Consider the following 17,885-nt stretch of genomic DNA (forward strand, 5'->3'; position numbering starts at 1 on the left):
TCTCCTTTAAATTCATAAAAAAAATAGATCTATGTTGTCTTGCTCACCTCCGGTCTTCGACGAGTGGGTTCTCCGGCGGCGATGGCGGCTCCGGCGACGACAGTGGCTCCGGCGGAAGAGGAAAAAGCTTAAATTTTTAGAGGGGTGGGGAGGGATGGGGCTCGTCTGAGGGTTTCTCAACCCTTTTCACGAAGAGAGAGAGGAAGAGAGGGGGTTTGCGGGAGATTCGCGGGCCGTTCGGCCGGCGTGGTCGTCGTGGGGATGACCACGATGAACCAACTGAAGTCGGCACTCCTTGCCGACTTCAGTCGGATCTTCACAATAACATGATGTAGTATTTGCGAGTTGCACTTGTAATTAGAAAGTTGCCATCTAGCCTGCTGCTAAGTGACTCCACAATAATCTTCCTTGGATCTTAATCTAGCCAACCAGCTAGCTAGGCCTCCCACGTAAAGTATCCAGGCAGATATGCAGTCCAGTGCTTAGTTGGAAAATAGGCATTAGCTAGAATTGGTGTAATTCCAGTCTAGAGTTGAATCAATATTCATTCATGCTAAGACAACTTAATCCAACAGCTGAAAATAGCCGGGCTTAGTTTATCAATCCCATACCAATGGTTACACCTATCCATGGTAGGACCTCTCTTCTTGGCAAGCTTTCATGCCTTCTTTCTCTTTTCTCTGGTGTAGAAGCATCCTTGTGATCATCTAGTTTTGCACTTCTTGCTTTTCTAGCAGGGCCTCTTCCTTGGCCATCTCCTAGATATAGTTTAGTGTTGAGACCCCTCTAAGTCGACTGTTTTGCTAGCACCTATTTGGACCGACCTCAAAATGGAATCATGTAAGCAAAATTTCTAGCTATCTATCATCACTTCCTGCTAACGGTACCAAAAAAGGATCAGGTAAGCAAAATCTCTGGCTAAAAAGGAATCAGGTGAGCAAAATATCTAGCTATCCATCACCACTTCCTACTAATAGAATCATATTAAATTAGTTCAATAACAATACCGAAATTGATTATTATAATAGAATAGTAATGATGATAATCATATTATATTATGTATATATATTATTTGTACCATCAAAATTTTTATAAAGTGATATTAACTTATAAATTAATTTTTGAAAAAGTTCATTACGAGGACTTATACATGGGTCTCTCAAGAAAAAAAAAAACTTCTTACTACATCTCAAATAGAGCTTTTACCCAAAAGCTATAAATTAGAGCTTTTTCTCATCTTTAGTCTTCAAAAGAGTCGGAAAACTATTTTAAATTTTTGATCAAACATCTTAAAATCATTCGAAAGAGCTTCTACCCTCCAAGAAATGCTTGTTGGCCATCAAAAATAATGCCAAATAAGGTTGTAATGACTCGAGAAAAGGCTGAGGTGACTACAAGGCATGTATGGTGCAGGTCCGATCGAGTTCGATATTTTGTACAAAAAAACTTTCTTTTGCGCATGCATGTCTACGTAAAAACTGTTAGATGGAAAATGCAACGTTACTCAAACTCGAACTATAGTTTGAATTTAGCGATTAGTCTTGGACTTCATCTTCCTTCCGTCCTCACCACCCCTCTCCTCATCTTTTTCACAATCCCCGTCTTTGGTTATGCTCGCTGCACTCCTCCTTTATATTACTTGCCATGCATCGCTCTCTCCTATAAAATCTAGCCTATTCATTTTGATGCACAATACAAATTGTTACGGGGGGTTCCCCGAATTTAGTCCCACATCGGCTAATCAGCGGGAAGGTCTGTGCCATATAATGGGGGGCTCAATCACCCTTCCCTCAGGAGGCGCCTTTTGTGGGGCAAAACCGTGAGGCGCCGTGAGGAGGGCTCCGGGTACGCTCGACCCCCAAATCGGACCCAAAGCGGACAATACCTTCTGAGGGACACTCTCTCTTCCCCTGCTCGGCTGGTGTGTGGGCTCTGCTGGTGACGGGGTGCAAATCCCGCATCAGATGGCGCTAGAAGGAGGGCCTCGGCCCTCCGCCTATCCAGTAAGGAGCCGACCCGGGCACAGGACCTCCCCGCTGGGGGGGCTGTGTTACGGGGGGTTCCCCGAATTTAGTCCCACATCGGCTAATCAGCGGGAAGGTCTGTGCCATATAATGGGGGGCTCAATCACCCTTCCCTCAGGAGGCGCCTTTTGTGGGGCAAAACCGTGAGGCGCCGTGAGGAGGGCTCCGGGTACGCTCGACCCCCAAATCGGACCCAAAGCGGACAATACCTTCTGAGGGACACTCTCTCTTCCCCTGCTCAGCTGGTGTGTGGGCTCTGCTGGTGACGGGGTGCAAATCCCGCATCACAAATTAATAACGTCCGGCCCCATCCTAATTTTTGATAAGCTTTTAATGTGCTATTGGAATTTTATAAGACTCTTTCTTCCACCAATAGTGAGCTATGTCTCATTAAGACAACAACTTCGCGAGTTACTAGAGTACCAACCATTAGCTACAGTCAGGTTTCGATGAACAGTGTATAGAAATTCAAACTAGAAGAAATATTTCAAGTCACAACAAACAAATCTTTCCTACTTTCTTAAAGTAATTGAGCTTGCATTACCATTCATAGATCTGATGATACAAACTTCCAATGACCTATTACTAAACGAAATCGATAGGAATGTCAGAGATCAAGAGTGAATATATTCCACTTGGTTATAACAATGCTAATGATGAACCCAACAAGATCACCTACGACAACTCACCGGTGCTGATGCTGACAAGGAAGGCTACGAATTCCGGGAATCAAGACAACCCCAAAACTTTGCGCCAGTCTCAAGGAGCGTACCTTGTGGAATTTATTGGAAGCCTAGGACATCAAAGCCTCGTAGGCACCACCACAGGACCGATACCTGGAATCGGTGATGCAGAGGATAGCATTGCAAGCAATCTCTTTAGTTAGTTCAGCTTCCTTCATTTTTGTCCATGTGTATGCTATGATTAACAACATTTTTGGTGTAAATGTTGGTGTTTTGATCCTTCAGTTTCCTTTTGCGTTTTTTTTAAACAAATATTTTTTAAAATTTATGTTGTGATGAGAGTAGAGTACTTGATCGGTGGTGGCAGGCGGGTTGGACAGCGAGGAGAGCGGCAGCACAACTGAGCTCTGAAGAAGACGAGGATGGTAGCCGAGGGGATGGACGGGACGTCGTTGGAGAACAAGAAGTCCTCTCTCTCTCTTTCTCTCTCTCTCTCTCTCCTCTCGTTTGAAAGTGATGCACTCCAAAACTCCTCACTAACTTCAGATAAATTATAGTGTAAGTTTTTCGTCTTTCGCATCCACAGTTCTGACGTAAATCTCCATCTTCTGGAAGCAATCCAACGATGGCATGGGCAAGAAAGATGGCGATGGAGTTACGCACGAAAAACGTAATCCAGACCCATAGACAACGGTGCATGCTCCTCCACTTGGAGGGGCTGTCCTATCCTCCTCAAGTGGACGCGTCTCAAAGAGGGTGGCATTAAACAATCCTGAGTACGAGCAAACTTGGGCAGCTATTGAATTCTCCAACTGCCCAAGCACCTTCCCCTTCCCCTCATCCAACGACATCAAGTACAATGCTTTTGGTCGGCGAGATTTTTTTTTTTTCACCCTTACAGGTAGGAAATTAACCAGTCCAACGTAACGTGAAGTGCGAATCAAGCGTCGTGAGCTTGGAATAAGAGGCTAGTTTCAGCAGAGCTCTTGGGATGCTCCCTTCAGGTGGAATCAAGTCATTTTTAAACTGAAAGTGCTCATGTTTGTATTACCATGGAGCCAGACAAACTCACCGAATTCATCAGTCTCTCTCTCTCTCTCTCTCTCAGCCATTTTTTAGGTGGGTGGTGGTGTAGCACACTCTTGTGCCCAATGAATTCAAAGACAAGATTATTTTTTTTTGGATGAAAATATACCGACCGTGGTTAATTGGTTCCATGGATTTGCAGTAGTCTGCTAATTTTTTGGATTTTTTTTTTTCAAGTCATTCAGCTACTCAGAACAAGAAGCGAATAAAGAGTGCAATTCACATGCAGCCTTGCTAAATTTCTTTTCATAAAAAGTACTCGTCAACCGTTTCCCTGTCCATCTGGTGAGTTTTCTTCTTTTTAATGTAATTATCGACCTGGTAGTTGGGACACACTTGCATGCTTTATAAATGAGAAACGAGATTTTTTTTTTTTCTGAGGGAAGTGATTAAGAAAAGAGATTGATCCTTTGGGCTCTAGGGGACAAGTGTTCGATTATAAAATGATTGAGAAAAGAGAAAAGAGATTGATAGCACTCCTTTGGATTCTACAGGAGACATCTTTGATGACATAAATGACAGAGGTAGCAATATATGGCCTCGTTCACACCTAAGCTCAACATTGTATGAGAAAACTATTGCTGAAAGTGTTTTGTTTTACACCTTTACAAATTACAACATTCAACAAATTAAAATATTGCGAGGATAAGCATGATCACTTGGACAAGACTCATCTCATAAAAAAAATCAAAATTTTCTAGAATTGCGGAGAAAATAAATTAATATTTTTAAATTTCAAAATAAGTATTGAAGTAAGAAATCAAGGAATAACTAGAAATTCACTCGAACTATAATTAGAAGCAAAAAAATTAAAATGATAACACTAAAGTAAGATCAAAGTTAGGCAACTAGTTGGAGTCTCATCAATTGAATGTCTTGATCCAGCCAGAGTCACATGAATCTTCGCTTGAGCTTCTCATGTCTGCACGGACATCACACTAGCTTTGTGCAGGACCTTCTAAAGTTATACGTACAAGAAGAGGAATGAAATTCCAGTGATAAAACAAGTTGCCATAGTGTCACAGCACACAGAGAGAGAGAGAGAGAGAGAGAGAGAGAGAGAGAGAGAGAGAGAGAGAGAGAGAGAGAGAGAGAGAGAGAGTCACATCATCAACCACCCTCGTAAAGAGAACTTCAAACCTTCAACTTCAATCTACTATGATGCAAAGGAGGGGTTATAATTAGAGGGTGCAGTATTCTATCTCTTACAATAACTAGAACTCGTGGATACTCCTATAATTCAACCAAAACTTAAAGAATGACTCAATTAAGACTCTTAGAAACAAATCCTATATTGTAAGACACTTCTGGATACGAAAAATCATTCGTCAGTGACTTATATGTTACCCAATATGATCAGATAACATATTAATTGCCATCCAAAAACTCCAAGGTTGACTTGGACTCAAAAACCCAACCAACTGCATGTAGAGTTTTACCATCCAGACCATTACAATGACATATTTCTTACCATCAATATGATTCAATGATCAGATTATTATTTCATAATCTTGGAACATGCTAATATAGCTTTCATATTTTGTCCGAACTTTCTTGTCCAACCTCCAATTGACATGATTCAAGTTGCATTAGAAAGTTTACTTGATGAAGGACTCGATGAAGGTTGCAATGCAAAGTTGGTTGCTCCATGTTTTTTTTTTTTTTTGCTTTCCTTCTTATTTAAACTACAGTACCACCTTGCTTGCTGATTAACAAGGAAAGAAATATCTTATTTGAATAGCTTTTATCGCAAGATTTTAAACTTCCGTATCACCTCCAATTGTATAATGCGTAATAATTAGTAAAAAAGGCAAAGGACAAAACAAATTAACAACAGATCATTCTCTATGTCAGTTTTAAGTATAGTCAATCAATGATTATATTCTTTGAAGAATAAATAGATGATTCTTTTATATATATATATATATATATATATATATATATATATATATATATATATGGGGATTGATAACCTATTCTCTGTTATGGTAGGTTATCAATCTATCCTTTTTTCGTAGACAAAAAATACTCTTATTTTTTATATTTTTTTACAATTTCACATTAACTCACCCTCTCAACCTCCAATTAATATTTTTTCTCTCTCCTCGGTATGTATACATATATATATATATATATGTATATGTACATATATGTATATGTATGTATATGTACATATATGTATATGTACACACACACACATATATATATATATATATATATATATATCAATATACATTTTCAAAAGTGTTACACTCATCAATCAACATGAACTATTATTGCAAAATACTATGCATGTCCACCTTTGGCTGCCGAACTTTCTCCCAAACTCTTCTATTTTTGGAACTGAATGCGAAATCCCCAACAAGATATTTCTTTTTTTTTATTCTTATAAAATATGCTCAACTGGAGGTGCGAGGCTCTAGTCTGAAAAGCTAATCAACATAAAGTATTTTCTCCTAATGGTTTCAAATTCTGACGCCATAAGCCATAACCACGTCACAAACTACGAAAGAGAGATGCATGAAGCGAGAAATAAGACCAAAGGATTCAGAATATTTTACATATAGTGAACTGGCGCCGCACAGGCTGATAGCACGCATCATTGCGGGAGGCCACGATAAGCCTCACACGTATCCGCTGGCCCACACGCAATGCGACTGCGTGGCCTCGCGTGTAAGCCTGACCTTCCTCCTATGGAATTTATTAACAAGAAACAGCTAGCCTTGCAAACAGCAGTCTAAATCACCGTTCCAGCTTCTGCCACGTGCACGTAGATGAGCAGCAAATCAAAGGATAAGCGCACAATCATGCAAGCCGTGTAGACCCCACCGCCAAGTCCCTCCGCAGCTCCTGTCACGTGTCCCTTCTTATTGTACGAGCTTAATAGCTTAATTATTTAATAGCCCCTGTAATTTTCGCTTAAAGGCGACCTCGTCCGTAATTTTCGAAGGAAACAAACAAAGCCCAATTTGCCTCGTTCATTAAATGCGCTCCACGAACAGACGGCAGCTTCTCTAAAGTTTCACTCTCGGGACACGTTTCGTATTGCTTCCGTTGCGTAATCTAGTTCGCCGAAAAGCTGTCTGCTGTCTGGAGAGAAACAGCTTAGCGACTCAATGTCGGCCGCGCGGACCCCGCTGGCCCGGAGAAGTAGTCTTCCCCTTGACCCGAGACACTCACGAGCCATCAAGCAACAGCCCACCCTGTCGTCCTTATCGGACGACACGTGGCAAGGACGGTCAGTGGGCCCCACGTTGTCCTCCTCTTCCTCGTGGCACCGGTGCCGCTCAATCCTTCGATCTAATCCTATCCGGAAGCGCCCACCACCCTCGAAGCCTCCCTCCTCCCGATCTCAAATCGCTCCACGTGTCGTTGCTACACGTGTCGTTGCTTCCCTTTGTACTGCTTCAGCCTCCGGGGTTCTAAAGCTGACACGCGTCGTGTATCGAAGGACCCTACCCTCCGTTGCCTCTTATAAATATCCCCCGTAATTCCTCCCAACCGCCAACTCCCGGTAGAAGGCAAAATTTCGTTAGAATCTCTCCTCAATCCAAGCGCAACTCCCTCCTCTCTTCCTCCCTTCTTCTTCTACTCAATGTCTCATACACCCAGACGCCGGATTCTGACTCTTCCGGCAATCCCACCCTGCGAGGCCGTCTCCCCCGCCGCCCTCCTCCACGCCCTCATCGCTCTATGCCGCGATATCGCCGCCCATCGCTCCGACGCCTTCCCGATCCACCGGCGAAGCGCCCGCGAAACCATCCGGCAGGTCGGCGCCATCCTCGAATTCCTGGAGGATGTCCGTGACCGCGGAAACACCCTTTCTGGCTCCGTGGTCGTGAGCTTCTCCGAGCTCCATGTCACTCTCCAGAAGATCCGGCACCTCCTCCATGACTGCGCCCGGCGGGGCGCCCGCCTCTGGGTCCTAATGCGGTCCGAGCGGGTGTCATGCGAATTCCGGATCCTCATCCGGTCAATCGCCACCGTCCTTGACGTCCTCCCGCTGGAGTCGATCGATGCGGCGCCGGAAGTCAAGGAGTTGATCCGGCTTGTCAGGAGGCAAGCGTGGAAGGCGGCAATCAAAACCGACCCTGCCGACCACCGCGCGGTGCGGAGCGTGTGGTCGATGCTGACCCAATTCAAGAATGGTGTGGCTCCGGCTCGAAGCGATCTTAGGCGTCTATTGGATCGCTTGCACATTCGTACCTGGTCGGACTGCAACGAAGAGATCGCATTCTTGGAAGAGGAGATCTTTGCAAGCCCGGATGGTGACGGTGATGAAGTGGCCCTCCTCGGTAGCTTGATGGGATTGACGGTCTATTGCCGCGTGGTTCTGTTTGATGCCATGGACGGCAGAAGGAGCGATCACAAGGAATGCAAACTCCAGGAAGAAGCCATCGAACACCTGTACCTAGAAGATCTGCGGTGCCCAATCTCTCTCGAGCTCATGGCAGACCCTGTAACACTGGCTACAGGGCAGACCTACGACCGCGCATCGATAGCGAGATGGCTCAAAGCCGGGTATCTCACATGCCCGGTGACCGGCGAGAAGCTGGCCAGCACAGAATTAGTCCCCAACGTGACAATCCGGAAGCTTGTTCAGCAATTCCGCCACAGCAACATCGTACCAATCACCGAGCCAAGCATCAACCAGAAACGAGATCTCGCCAAGACCGTCTCACCCTTCAGCCGAGCAGCAGCAGCAGGAGCCATAAGAATGGCTGCTGCTTTCCTAGTCGACAAGCTCTCGAACGGAGCAAACCTGCTAGAGAAGTACAAAACAACTTATGAAATCCGAAAGCTTTCCAAATCCAACCTCTTCAACAGAGCTTGCTTGGTGGAAGCTGGTTCAATTCCATGTCTTCTCCATCTACTCTCCTCCACAGATCCTTCAATTCAGGAAAATGCAGTGGCTTGCCTCTTAAACCTTTCCAAGCATCCTGAAGGTCGGAAGGCTATCTGCGGAACTGGCGGCCTAAGTCTAATAGTTCATGCTATCAAAACGGGTTCAAGGATTGAGGCCAAGCAGAATGCAGCAGCAGTCCTCTTCTACCTCTCATCAGTTGCAGAGTACCGAGTAGCGATCGGAGAAATCCCGGAGGCAATTCCAACACTCACAGAGCTGTTAAGAGACGGCACATACCGAGGAAAGAAGAATGCCTTGGTTACTTTCTTTGGGCTGCTTCTGTATCATGGCAACCACCCAAAAGTATTGGCAGCGCGGGCAGTCCCAGCTCTCGCCGATCTTCTGCAATCCGAAAGGGAGGACCTTGTTACCGATTCCGCTGCAGTTCTTGCGAAAATAGCGGAAAGGCAGGAGGGGACAGATGCAATTTTGAGGTCTGCTGTCATTCCTCGTGTGGTGGAAGTTCTCCGGTCCACCCCATCCCGGTCTGGGAGGGAGTCCTGCGTCTCTATCTTGCTGTCCCTATGCAACAACGGTGGCTCAAAAGTGATCAGTCTACTAGAGAAAATGCCTTCGCTTATGCCATCACTATATTCCCTTGTCACAGAAGGCTCTCCTCATGCTGGTAAAAAGGCCAGGTCGCTGCTCAATCACATCCACAGCTTCCAAGAGCAAGGCTACCATGCCATTCTGACACGGCCAATCCGAAATGACATTGTTCGTGCACAATGATATAGTTCTCAATCCCTTATCGAGCACTCTTCGTTCATTCTCATCTGAGGTCTTTGAGCTACTTCCCAGTATATATACACCAGAGTCTCGATTTTTTTTTTTCTTTTTCCCACTTCTGAATTTTATCATGCTTTGATCTCAGCTCGGTTTTTAGAAGAGCTGAGATCATGATCAGTTTTTTAGAGCATTGATATCCTTTTTTTTTTTTTTTGCAATAATATGCCTTGGACCAGAAAATACCACTGTTCTCTTATTTCACGTTTATACCTTAATGAATGTAGAATGTGCTACAAAATTTGTTACTGTCATATGACGCTTGATTTATTTTATCTCACACATCAGAGTTATCATCTGGACTAAACGGTGTATGGGATCATGTAGTACTGACATGATAGGCCTCACTATCTCGAGTTGAAATTTCCAGTGCTTTCTCTAACCTTGTGACAACGTTCTCCATTGATGGTCGCTTCTGTTTATGGCCGGTGCATGACAAAGCTAGCTTGCGGACAATTTCGAAGGCCTCCGCTGAGTATTCCCCATTTAATCTTGGATCGGCGAATTCTGAAATATTTCCGTCCTTGGTGAGAAGTTTGGCCTGGCGAGTGTGAGTCCTTATCAGCATGGTGAGATCGGCTATGGAGAATAAATTCTATATAAATTATGGCTTACCATTTTATCCAGTGGCAATGGCTTTCTCACATTCAAATTGATAACTCGTTTTCCTGAAAGGATTTGTAGCAGTACTATTCCGAAGCTGTATACATCTCCAGCAGCATTCACACGGTGATTCTGTCGGTATTCTGGATCGACATAGCCGAAGGTTCCCCGCACTTCAGAGCTCATGTATGAAACACCTAGGTCCATAACTTTAGATAAACCAAAGTCTGATAGTCTGGCTTCAAAATCTTCATCAAGAAGAATGTTGGCTGGCTGAAAGAGATCCAAATATCCATGTTAAAAATATATTTAACTACAAAGGTACGAACAGGTAAATTTGATATTGCTGTTATAGAGATTTTAACTGTTCCAAGGTTTGAATTCTAACAAGTTAGATGCATAATTTAAGATTACCTCTCTCATATAGCTCAGCACATGAAAAGCTCGATATCTCATAGGATTCAAAAGGACAACAAAACTAAAATTCAAGAAAAGATGCTATCTCTCATCCCTCCTCCATATTATGTCATGTCCTTGCTTCTTACACCTCTCACCATTCTGTGAAATCAAAACGGGCATTCTTTTGGACTTCATGCGAAAAGCAAAAGGAACATCAAAAGCAATTAGCTTCCCTTAGAGTTCACCGTAGGCATTCCTGATTGCAATTAGTATCATCCGGAAACATCAGTTTCAGACAGCCTACCGTATATAATCTAATTGTCCAGTCATGCTATAGGTTTGTTTCAGGGTGTAATTGAGCTTAGTAACAATTCAAGGTGGCAATGCACTCCCTGAATTCTTTGATGGCATTCTAAAGTCCCAAGGACCCCTCAACAACACCATATTAATTAAAACTACAATGAGGGCATTTATCCAGACAAATCATCGGCCAAGCATAAACCACAGACACACAACAGAAGAGCTCCCAGCTGCAATATTCAAAGCAGGATTAGGCCTGGCTGGGTACTGATCAGATTACAAGGGCCACCATTTGGAAGATATAGCAAGAATCTTCAATTCCATACATCCAGTCCTCTTAACATATCTCGCTATATAAACCTTATGCTACAGGAATGCAAAGTAGCAACTTAAATTCGATTCATAATATTCTCAGAGGAAGATCCTTGCCACTACCTTTTCTTTGTCTAGAATATGCTAAACCACAAAAATCAGAATTCTCAGAACCCAGTGATCCATGACAAACATTACTAGCATATATCTCTGCTAACTTACAGGTTTAACGCGTGCTCGTTTTCAGAACCTGTATAAAAGCTACTTGAATGAATTCAGAGGATTGAATTGGCTGATCATGAAACTGGGGCTACCAGTCTTAAACGGTACTCTATTTTTTGTTTATGTGAACGAAATATATTTAGAATTTAACGAAATAAATCATGAATTAATATGTTTGACCAGGTTCGACAAAAATTGGTTGGGGGAAAGTAATTTATAATGATTCCCTGGCTAATCAATAGATAGATTAAAGTCTCTGAGACTTATAAGCAAAGGTTAGAATGATCATAATCTCAGAACTAAATAAAGCCCAAAATTATTTTCTTTTTCTCTTTCTTGACCAAGATTCAGCAAGCATCCTCAAGCTCTAATGATCGATAAAGTTGCTGCAACAGTTTTTGATAATTAACACCTGCACACTCAATCCTGTGTTGTTTATGGCTGAATATGAATAAACACAGAGTCTACTTTAGTCATCCATAAAATTATATTATCAAATATGAAAGCAAAACCATTCTTTGTGTATTTCAATAAAATCTTATTTAGCATCTCATAATATCAACCACTATTTGGTATGTTAGGTTTGCTTTGATATAAAACCAGATGAGAACAAGATGGAAAATACAATTTGAAATCAGCTTACAGACAAATAATGCATGGATGTTCGTATTCAGGATGGCCAAATCTCTGCGATGCCTGAGCATTTCATAATATCATGGCTAACTCATCCTAAAGGACCAATTAAACATGTCTGCAAGCAGCTGTAAGGTGATGCATTAAATGTGTGCAATTAGTATAATGTTGCTACCAACCTTAATATCACGATGAACAATGCAGCCTCCTGGATATGTATGAAGAAACCAAAGGCCACGGGCACTACCAATAGCAATCTTAAGTCTCTGAATCCATGAAAGTATTTTGTCCTTCCCTGTCATATGAAATTAAGCTTAGTATCTCATTAGAAATGACTCAAGACCTAAGCTTAATGGAGACCATACCGAATAGCCATTCTGATAGATTGCCTCTGGAGCACAGCTCGTATACAAGAAAACATTCATCTTCTTCTTCACAATAACCTCGCAAAGCCACAAGGTTTGGGTGCCTAACATGTGATAAGCTAGTAACTTCCCTCACAAATGTCTCTGCATATCCATCCTTGATAATATGCTTAACTGCAACATTCGAACCATTTGAAAGCACACCTTTGTACACTTTTCCTGATAACCAGATAAGATGAAGTCAGGTGAGAAATATAGAAAAATGATCAACTTCAGCTAGTATGTTTTACATTTCTTTAAAATTTTGCAAACATTAAGTTGCCCTAAGAATTCATCCATAGATAATGGCTATTACTTTTTCTTGTATATAACCTAGTAGATGCATATTTTAGAACGAGTTAGACAAGAATTACAAAAGCTTATTACCATGTGACTGCATACTTTTTGGGTACACATTATCAATTACAAGCTTACACTTGCTGATATTGCAGAATAACTGCTGTGTGATTGCTGTAACTGTCAATTATATATTTTATTTGACAAATATTAAGGAATTCCATGCAAATTTATCTAAGTATGCATCTGAATAGTGGATTGGCCAATAGCCCAGATGGTGCACCCCTACTCCACAGAGGAAAGATTCTAGGTTCAAATCAGGCTGGTGTTGTTTCCCATGTATTTGACCTAGGTAAATTCTAGTAGGTGATGCTCCTGCTAATTTTCTTCTTGTATTTCTTTTTTTTTCAAAAGAAAGTATATATCTGAATAGGAGGATGTAAACAATGAGAAAATGGCACATCAATTCTTTTCGATATTGCTATGCCTATTCTGTGACATGTATAAGTCCATTTACATGCATTTGTGAAACATCTATCTGTGAAAAAAAAAAGTTGTACATTTGAAACATTTATCTGTAGAAAAACATGAAGAATCTTTTTGCCACTCTAAATGTCACATTCATTAGTGCAGCATGTCCCAGTTTTTCTTGAAGCAAGTTCAAATAAATGCTCACCAGCAATGCCCTGGCCAATAAAGTTGAGATCATTCAAACTATTTGTGGCAGCATAGATCTCTTTAAGTGGAATTTTCTTACAAAGAGGCTCCTCAAATACCAACTCTTTGGAAGCTGCAAGGATCATACAGTAAGCATATTATGTAAAGGATCGACATCAGAAGTACAAATACTGAAGGCCATGTAGGTACTCAATACCAGAAAATGTAATAGTACAATCATCTTCTTGAGAGGAATTCAATATATATATTCTTTTCAACACATGCCATAATATGATGAGTATTATGACTGAAACTCCAACGAGGGACCCAATTAGCACCAATATGCCTGTATCCATATGAGAAGTTCTGAAAGACAAGAAGACAAATTTGAAGCATGGGTCAGAACCTGAACATGTTGAAGGAATAAAACTGTTGATAATTACATGATATTTCTACGACCGTTACCTTGTTCTCCCTCTGCAAATAACGAGAGACAAAAAGAGACTTGTAATTCCTAAATGGACAAATAACTTAGAATAGTAATTAAATTGAAGAATGTGAACTGTCAGAAGAATAAAATATTTACAAAGTGACAAGAGAATGATTTTTGTTGATTAAAATGAAGCATATAATATTTTACTTTCTGAGCAATGAGTAATTGCTAAAGCACTGTAAGGTCCAGAAATTTGGATCTCCAACAGATATCCAGGGCTTAAATATCCAAGGCATAAAGTACTCACTTGCCAAATGGTTGTCCTGTTTAAGTTAATCTCATTCCGAGTACGGTTGAGGTAGGCTTAAATTGGTTATTCTCATTTACATGAATTCAGTGGCTCTTTATTCTTAAAGATCATCTCATCTGGCTCACACATATATCAGTGAGAGCAACATAAAAAGCTGTAGCATTAAGACAAGGAATCCAATAAAATTATTTGGTTTTGTAGTTCTATCAAGAAAATCCATCAATTGCTCTTGTGGAGCCCTCAATTTATCACCCTAGAGAAAATATGGAAAAAAACATGCTACAATTGACTCAATCCATCTTATAGCTCTTCTTACAAGAGAAGAGTTCTGTATCAAATTTTACATATTAATGAATAGGTTTTTATTGTTTTAAATATTTCTAGGTCCTCGATTCTCTCAAATTGTACCTTAACATAGTTTGCTCCAAAAATAAAATCCCTTGCAAGAGAATATTGAGCATATTTTCCTGAAGTATGTCTAGTAATATGATTTTCCATGTTCTACACCAGACAGGTACAGATATACATATACACTTTCATATTTTTGAGTCTTATGTCCTCATCTGCATGGTGACCAATTCATAAAGCTTTTCTACATCTTTGGAGTAAGACATCACTCGCTTGACGTAGTCCATAGAAATTTACACAAAGATAAATGCTCTCAACTTGCAACTTCCATGTTCCGACAGATAAGCTACCAGATCATGTATAAGTCCCTTGTTGCTGGTCCCACTAAATTTGCACCATTCCCATTAAGTTACTCGAGAATGTATCAAATCTTATATTTTGTTAATTTATACCATTCAAAAATCAAGTTGTCTCGCATCTTGATATGAATCCAAAGACGCCCCAGATGCACTTTTCAATAGTGATCCATAACATATAGATTAACCCTTTTTATTCCATCATTAATAACTGCAGGTTTACTTAGGTCTTTAATGCTAGTAAGGAAACAAAATCCACCCAAATTATATTTCCCTGGATATGAAAGTTTATTTCTATAAGGGAAAATGGGAACTGATTTTTATGGAATAGAATGTGAAGGAAATTCGAGTTCTACCAAGATCTCAATGAGGGTTCCACCTCCACAAAAGAAGCAAGTTAAGATCATTAAGCAGTGATGGAGCATACGCATGCAAATATATAACCAAATGACTTGTGCCATATAAAAGATCTTTGCATTTAGCTCTACATTCCAAGCATCATCTAATGTATTTTCAGAATCCATAAGTCCCTTTCTTTGAATTTTCAATCATGCTTACCAGTAAATGCTCATTATCACTCAATGAACCTACGACGAAGCTGGCATTGCTAATAGCCTAATGAATTAAGTCATTCTGATACCAAATAATGCAAAATGATTCCCTAAAGATTGAAAACAGAGATGGAGGTAAGGAAAGGTGCGCGGCAACATTACTATCAAGGAAGTAAAACTATTATTCACAAAAGGTTTTAAAGGTTGTAATATTTCAATTATCTAAGCATACCCGCTATGACCTTCCCACGCTCCTCAAAATTAAGAAAGAAAGAATCTGTACATCAGATCAGATCTAGACCATAAGATACAGAAGATAACTCTACAATCAAAATAACTTAAACAACTCTAGCAATTCCTGAGAGAATTATGAAAGATTTTTTCCAGCTCAAAGAATAGATCAAAAGTCTAGTTTGCAACTCGAACCCAAGATCCTTATACAGAATTTGACATCTCTTTTAATTGACATCAGGTATAAAGATTTTTTTCAGCACTATCACTCTATCAGCTAGAGACATCACTCCTCATGCAGCTTCAAGTTAGCTAGTTATTGTTGTTTCAGGGAGATCTTTCAAATAGCAGACATTATAGGAGCAGTTCTAGGGCTCAAGTTCATTCTATGCCTTTAATTATGCCATAGTATTGATGTAGCTGCAAACCAAGCTTAGCCATAGACCACTCAATCTGTTTCAATTTAAATTGCCATTGTTCGTTCTTACAAATATTGTCTGCTCAAAGCGATGCCAAGTTGCAGCACCTTCCCATGCTTCTCCAACTAAAAGTTTGCTTTCAGAAGTACTTTCATGAACACTCTGACCTTGAAGTTGAATTTTGCAAAGATTCTCTGAAACTCTGGAATGGTTTATTGACATTCTTTACTTGACATTTTTCACGAAAGTAACGAATCTCCAGCTGGGAAGTCATATTACAAAGGCCCAGGAGAAACAATATAGAGAAGTTTTTCTCTGTTTTAAACATTTATATAATCAAGACAAGAACTTGGTTCCAGAAAAGTTAGCTTAGAAATTTGCCCATGTCCTCTATCTGCACCAACAGAATCAAGGATTCAAGATCATGCTCCACCAGGTTAAATGTCCCTTTTTTTTTATATGACTAAACTCAAGAGCAAAGAGCACCTTACTCCCTCATATTCATCTTACTGTATAAACTATAAAGTCATCATATTTTGAAAAGCCCATGCCCCATGACAGAGATTTCTAATAAGAATTCAACAGACCCTTATATATTGACTCCAAAAGCCATCATTGTATCTTGCTAGTTTTGGAACAGAATTTGTGTCATGATGAAAACATTGCACAAGTTAAAAGGGTCCCGGAACTAACCACCAAATAGAGGCGAGTAAATTAAAAATAAGAAAGGAAAATACTGGGGGGTGGGACGGGACTAAGCATGCAAATGGTCAAAATCTAAAACAGAACCAGAGCGTATGACAACAGTACCACTGCAGCCCATTCCAAATAATAAGAACAAACTAAAAGATGCCATTGCTGTATTATTACTACAATTGATACTAAAACCACATACTGGTCGCTATATTGGTTAAAGAACATAAACATGTATTAACTTCAAGCCCAAGGAGAAGTGTGAATCATCGAATTGAGCTCTGCACACCACCAAATTCATCTTCCCACTTCTCTGGGAAGAAAAATCAGTGCTTTTGATGATTGAAGAATATTCTACACGACGGTTTCTATCGAGAAGTAACTTGTCGAGAAGACAAGTACTAAACAAAAGTTTATGGAAAAGTTTATAAGGCTAACGAGAAGCTATTGACCGTTACCTTAAAAGTTGCCAACCTTGTGCTTATTTCTGCAGAGTAGAAGATCCAAAACTCAATGAGAGAGATATAAGATTGAAAGAGAAATAGATATTTGGTCCTCCTCTTCTATCTTCTCTCTCTATCTTTCTTGTAATTTCTTTTCTGTGGGCGGGTGAAGGAGAGCAGTGATTGGCGAGGGAAGTTTTGGAGGCATCCTCTGAGGGTGTTGGAATAAAAGAAGAGGTTGCCGGCCCGAGCGGGGACGCATTTGCTGTGCGGGCTTCTCTGCTTTGTTTTGGTCGAAGCATTTGGACTCTGTTCGGCCAAGCGGTTGGCGTCCGAGAGCCAGAGAAAGACAACTGTAGGACGATAGGTCTATCTTATTTATAAAACTCTTTGTATCTGTCGTCGGATTATTATAATACTTTTCTCCCCTTTAGTAATTACAAACAGATATTTATTATTGCTAAATAATGAAGCTAATCAAGTATCATAACGCTTGAGCTGCGATATCTTGAGGACCAAGGTGGGCGAGGCTTGAACTTAAGATCTGGGCCGCCTCTGCCACCCAAATTCTCTCCTTTGGCTATGTATGTTATTTTAGTTTCGTCGTTTTCAGCTATTCTTTTTTTTAACAGATTTGCCTAGCTGTTTTGGTTCATAGTTCGGTACTTGGTTTGTGCATGAAGTTTGAGGCTTGTGAATTCTATTCATTTGTTGCTCATGGGGTTATTTGATTTCAGATCATAGTTATCAAAGTTCAGATTTATCTAAAATTAAGATTTAGAACTAGAG

General features: G+C 40.7%; 2 protein-coding genes across 3 annotated transcripts; one reads left to right on the forward strand and one right to left on the reverse strand.

Moving 5' to 3' along the window:
• The first annotated feature begins 7,388 nt into the window (after window positions 1-7,388).
• LOC103710056 (U-box domain-containing protein 19) lies at window positions 7,389-9,739 on the forward strand. Its single transcript, XM_008795646.6, has one exon. It carries the CDS (start codon window positions 7,389-7,391, stop codon window positions 9,429-9,431), a length of 2,043 nt encoding a protein of 680 aa, XP_008793868.5. The 3' UTR covers window positions 9,432-9,739.
• On the reverse strand, window positions 9,682-17,447 carry LOC103710072 (nodulation receptor kinase-like). 2 transcript variants are annotated; one of them, XM_026805795.4, is made up of 7 exons: window positions 17,112-17,447; window positions 13,530-13,678; window positions 13,332-13,445; window positions 12,320-12,538; window positions 12,134-12,249; window positions 10,101-10,361; window positions 9,682-10,026 (listed from the first exon to the last, which is right to left on the reverse strand). In XM_026805795.4, the coding sequence occupies exons 2-7, from the start codon at window positions 13,666-13,668 to the stop codon at window positions 9,805-9,807; spliced, it is 1,071 nt and encodes a 356-aa protein (XP_026661596.3). In that variant the 5' UTR covers window positions 13,669-13,678; window positions 17,112-17,447; the 3' UTR covers window positions 9,682-9,804. The 2 variants fall into 2 exon arrangements, with proteins under 2 accessions (XP_026661596.3, XP_088563477.1); XM_088707351.2 differs by lacking the exon at window positions 17,112-17,447 and having other exon boundaries at window positions 13,530-15,014.
• Between the last annotated feature and the right edge of the window lie 438 nt (window positions 17,448-17,885).

This window comes from Phoenix dactylifera, chromosome 11 (assembly GCF_051530095.1).
Source record: "Phoenix dactylifera cultivar Ajwa chromosome 11, Ajwa_hap1_PhDact_Kaust_v1.1, whole genome shotgun sequence".
NCBI classification, from domain to species: Eukaryota; Viridiplantae; Streptophyta; class Magnoliopsida; order Arecales; family Arecaceae; genus Phoenix; species Phoenix dactylifera.

What these genes read in the sequence shown, in the direction of transcription:
- LOC103710056 (XM_008795646.6), top strand. Translation starts at nt 7,389, where the DNA reads ATGTCTCATACACCCAGACGCCGGATTCTGACTCTTCCGGCAATCCCA.
- LOC103710072 (XM_026805795.4), bottom strand. Translation starts at nt 13,668, where the DNA reads ATGGATACAGGCATATTGGTGCTAATTGGGTCCCTCGTTGGAGTTTCA. An exon ending in TTGTACTATTACATTTTCTG is followed by an intron (nt 13,446 to 13,529) that starts GTATTGAGTACC and finishes TGATCCTTGCAG; the next exon opens with CTTCCAAAGAGTTGGTATTT. An exon ending in TCTATCAGAATGGCTATTCG is followed by an intron (nt 12,250 to 12,319) that starts GTATGGTCTCCA and finishes TTCATATGACAG; the next exon opens with GGAAGGACAAAATACTTTCA.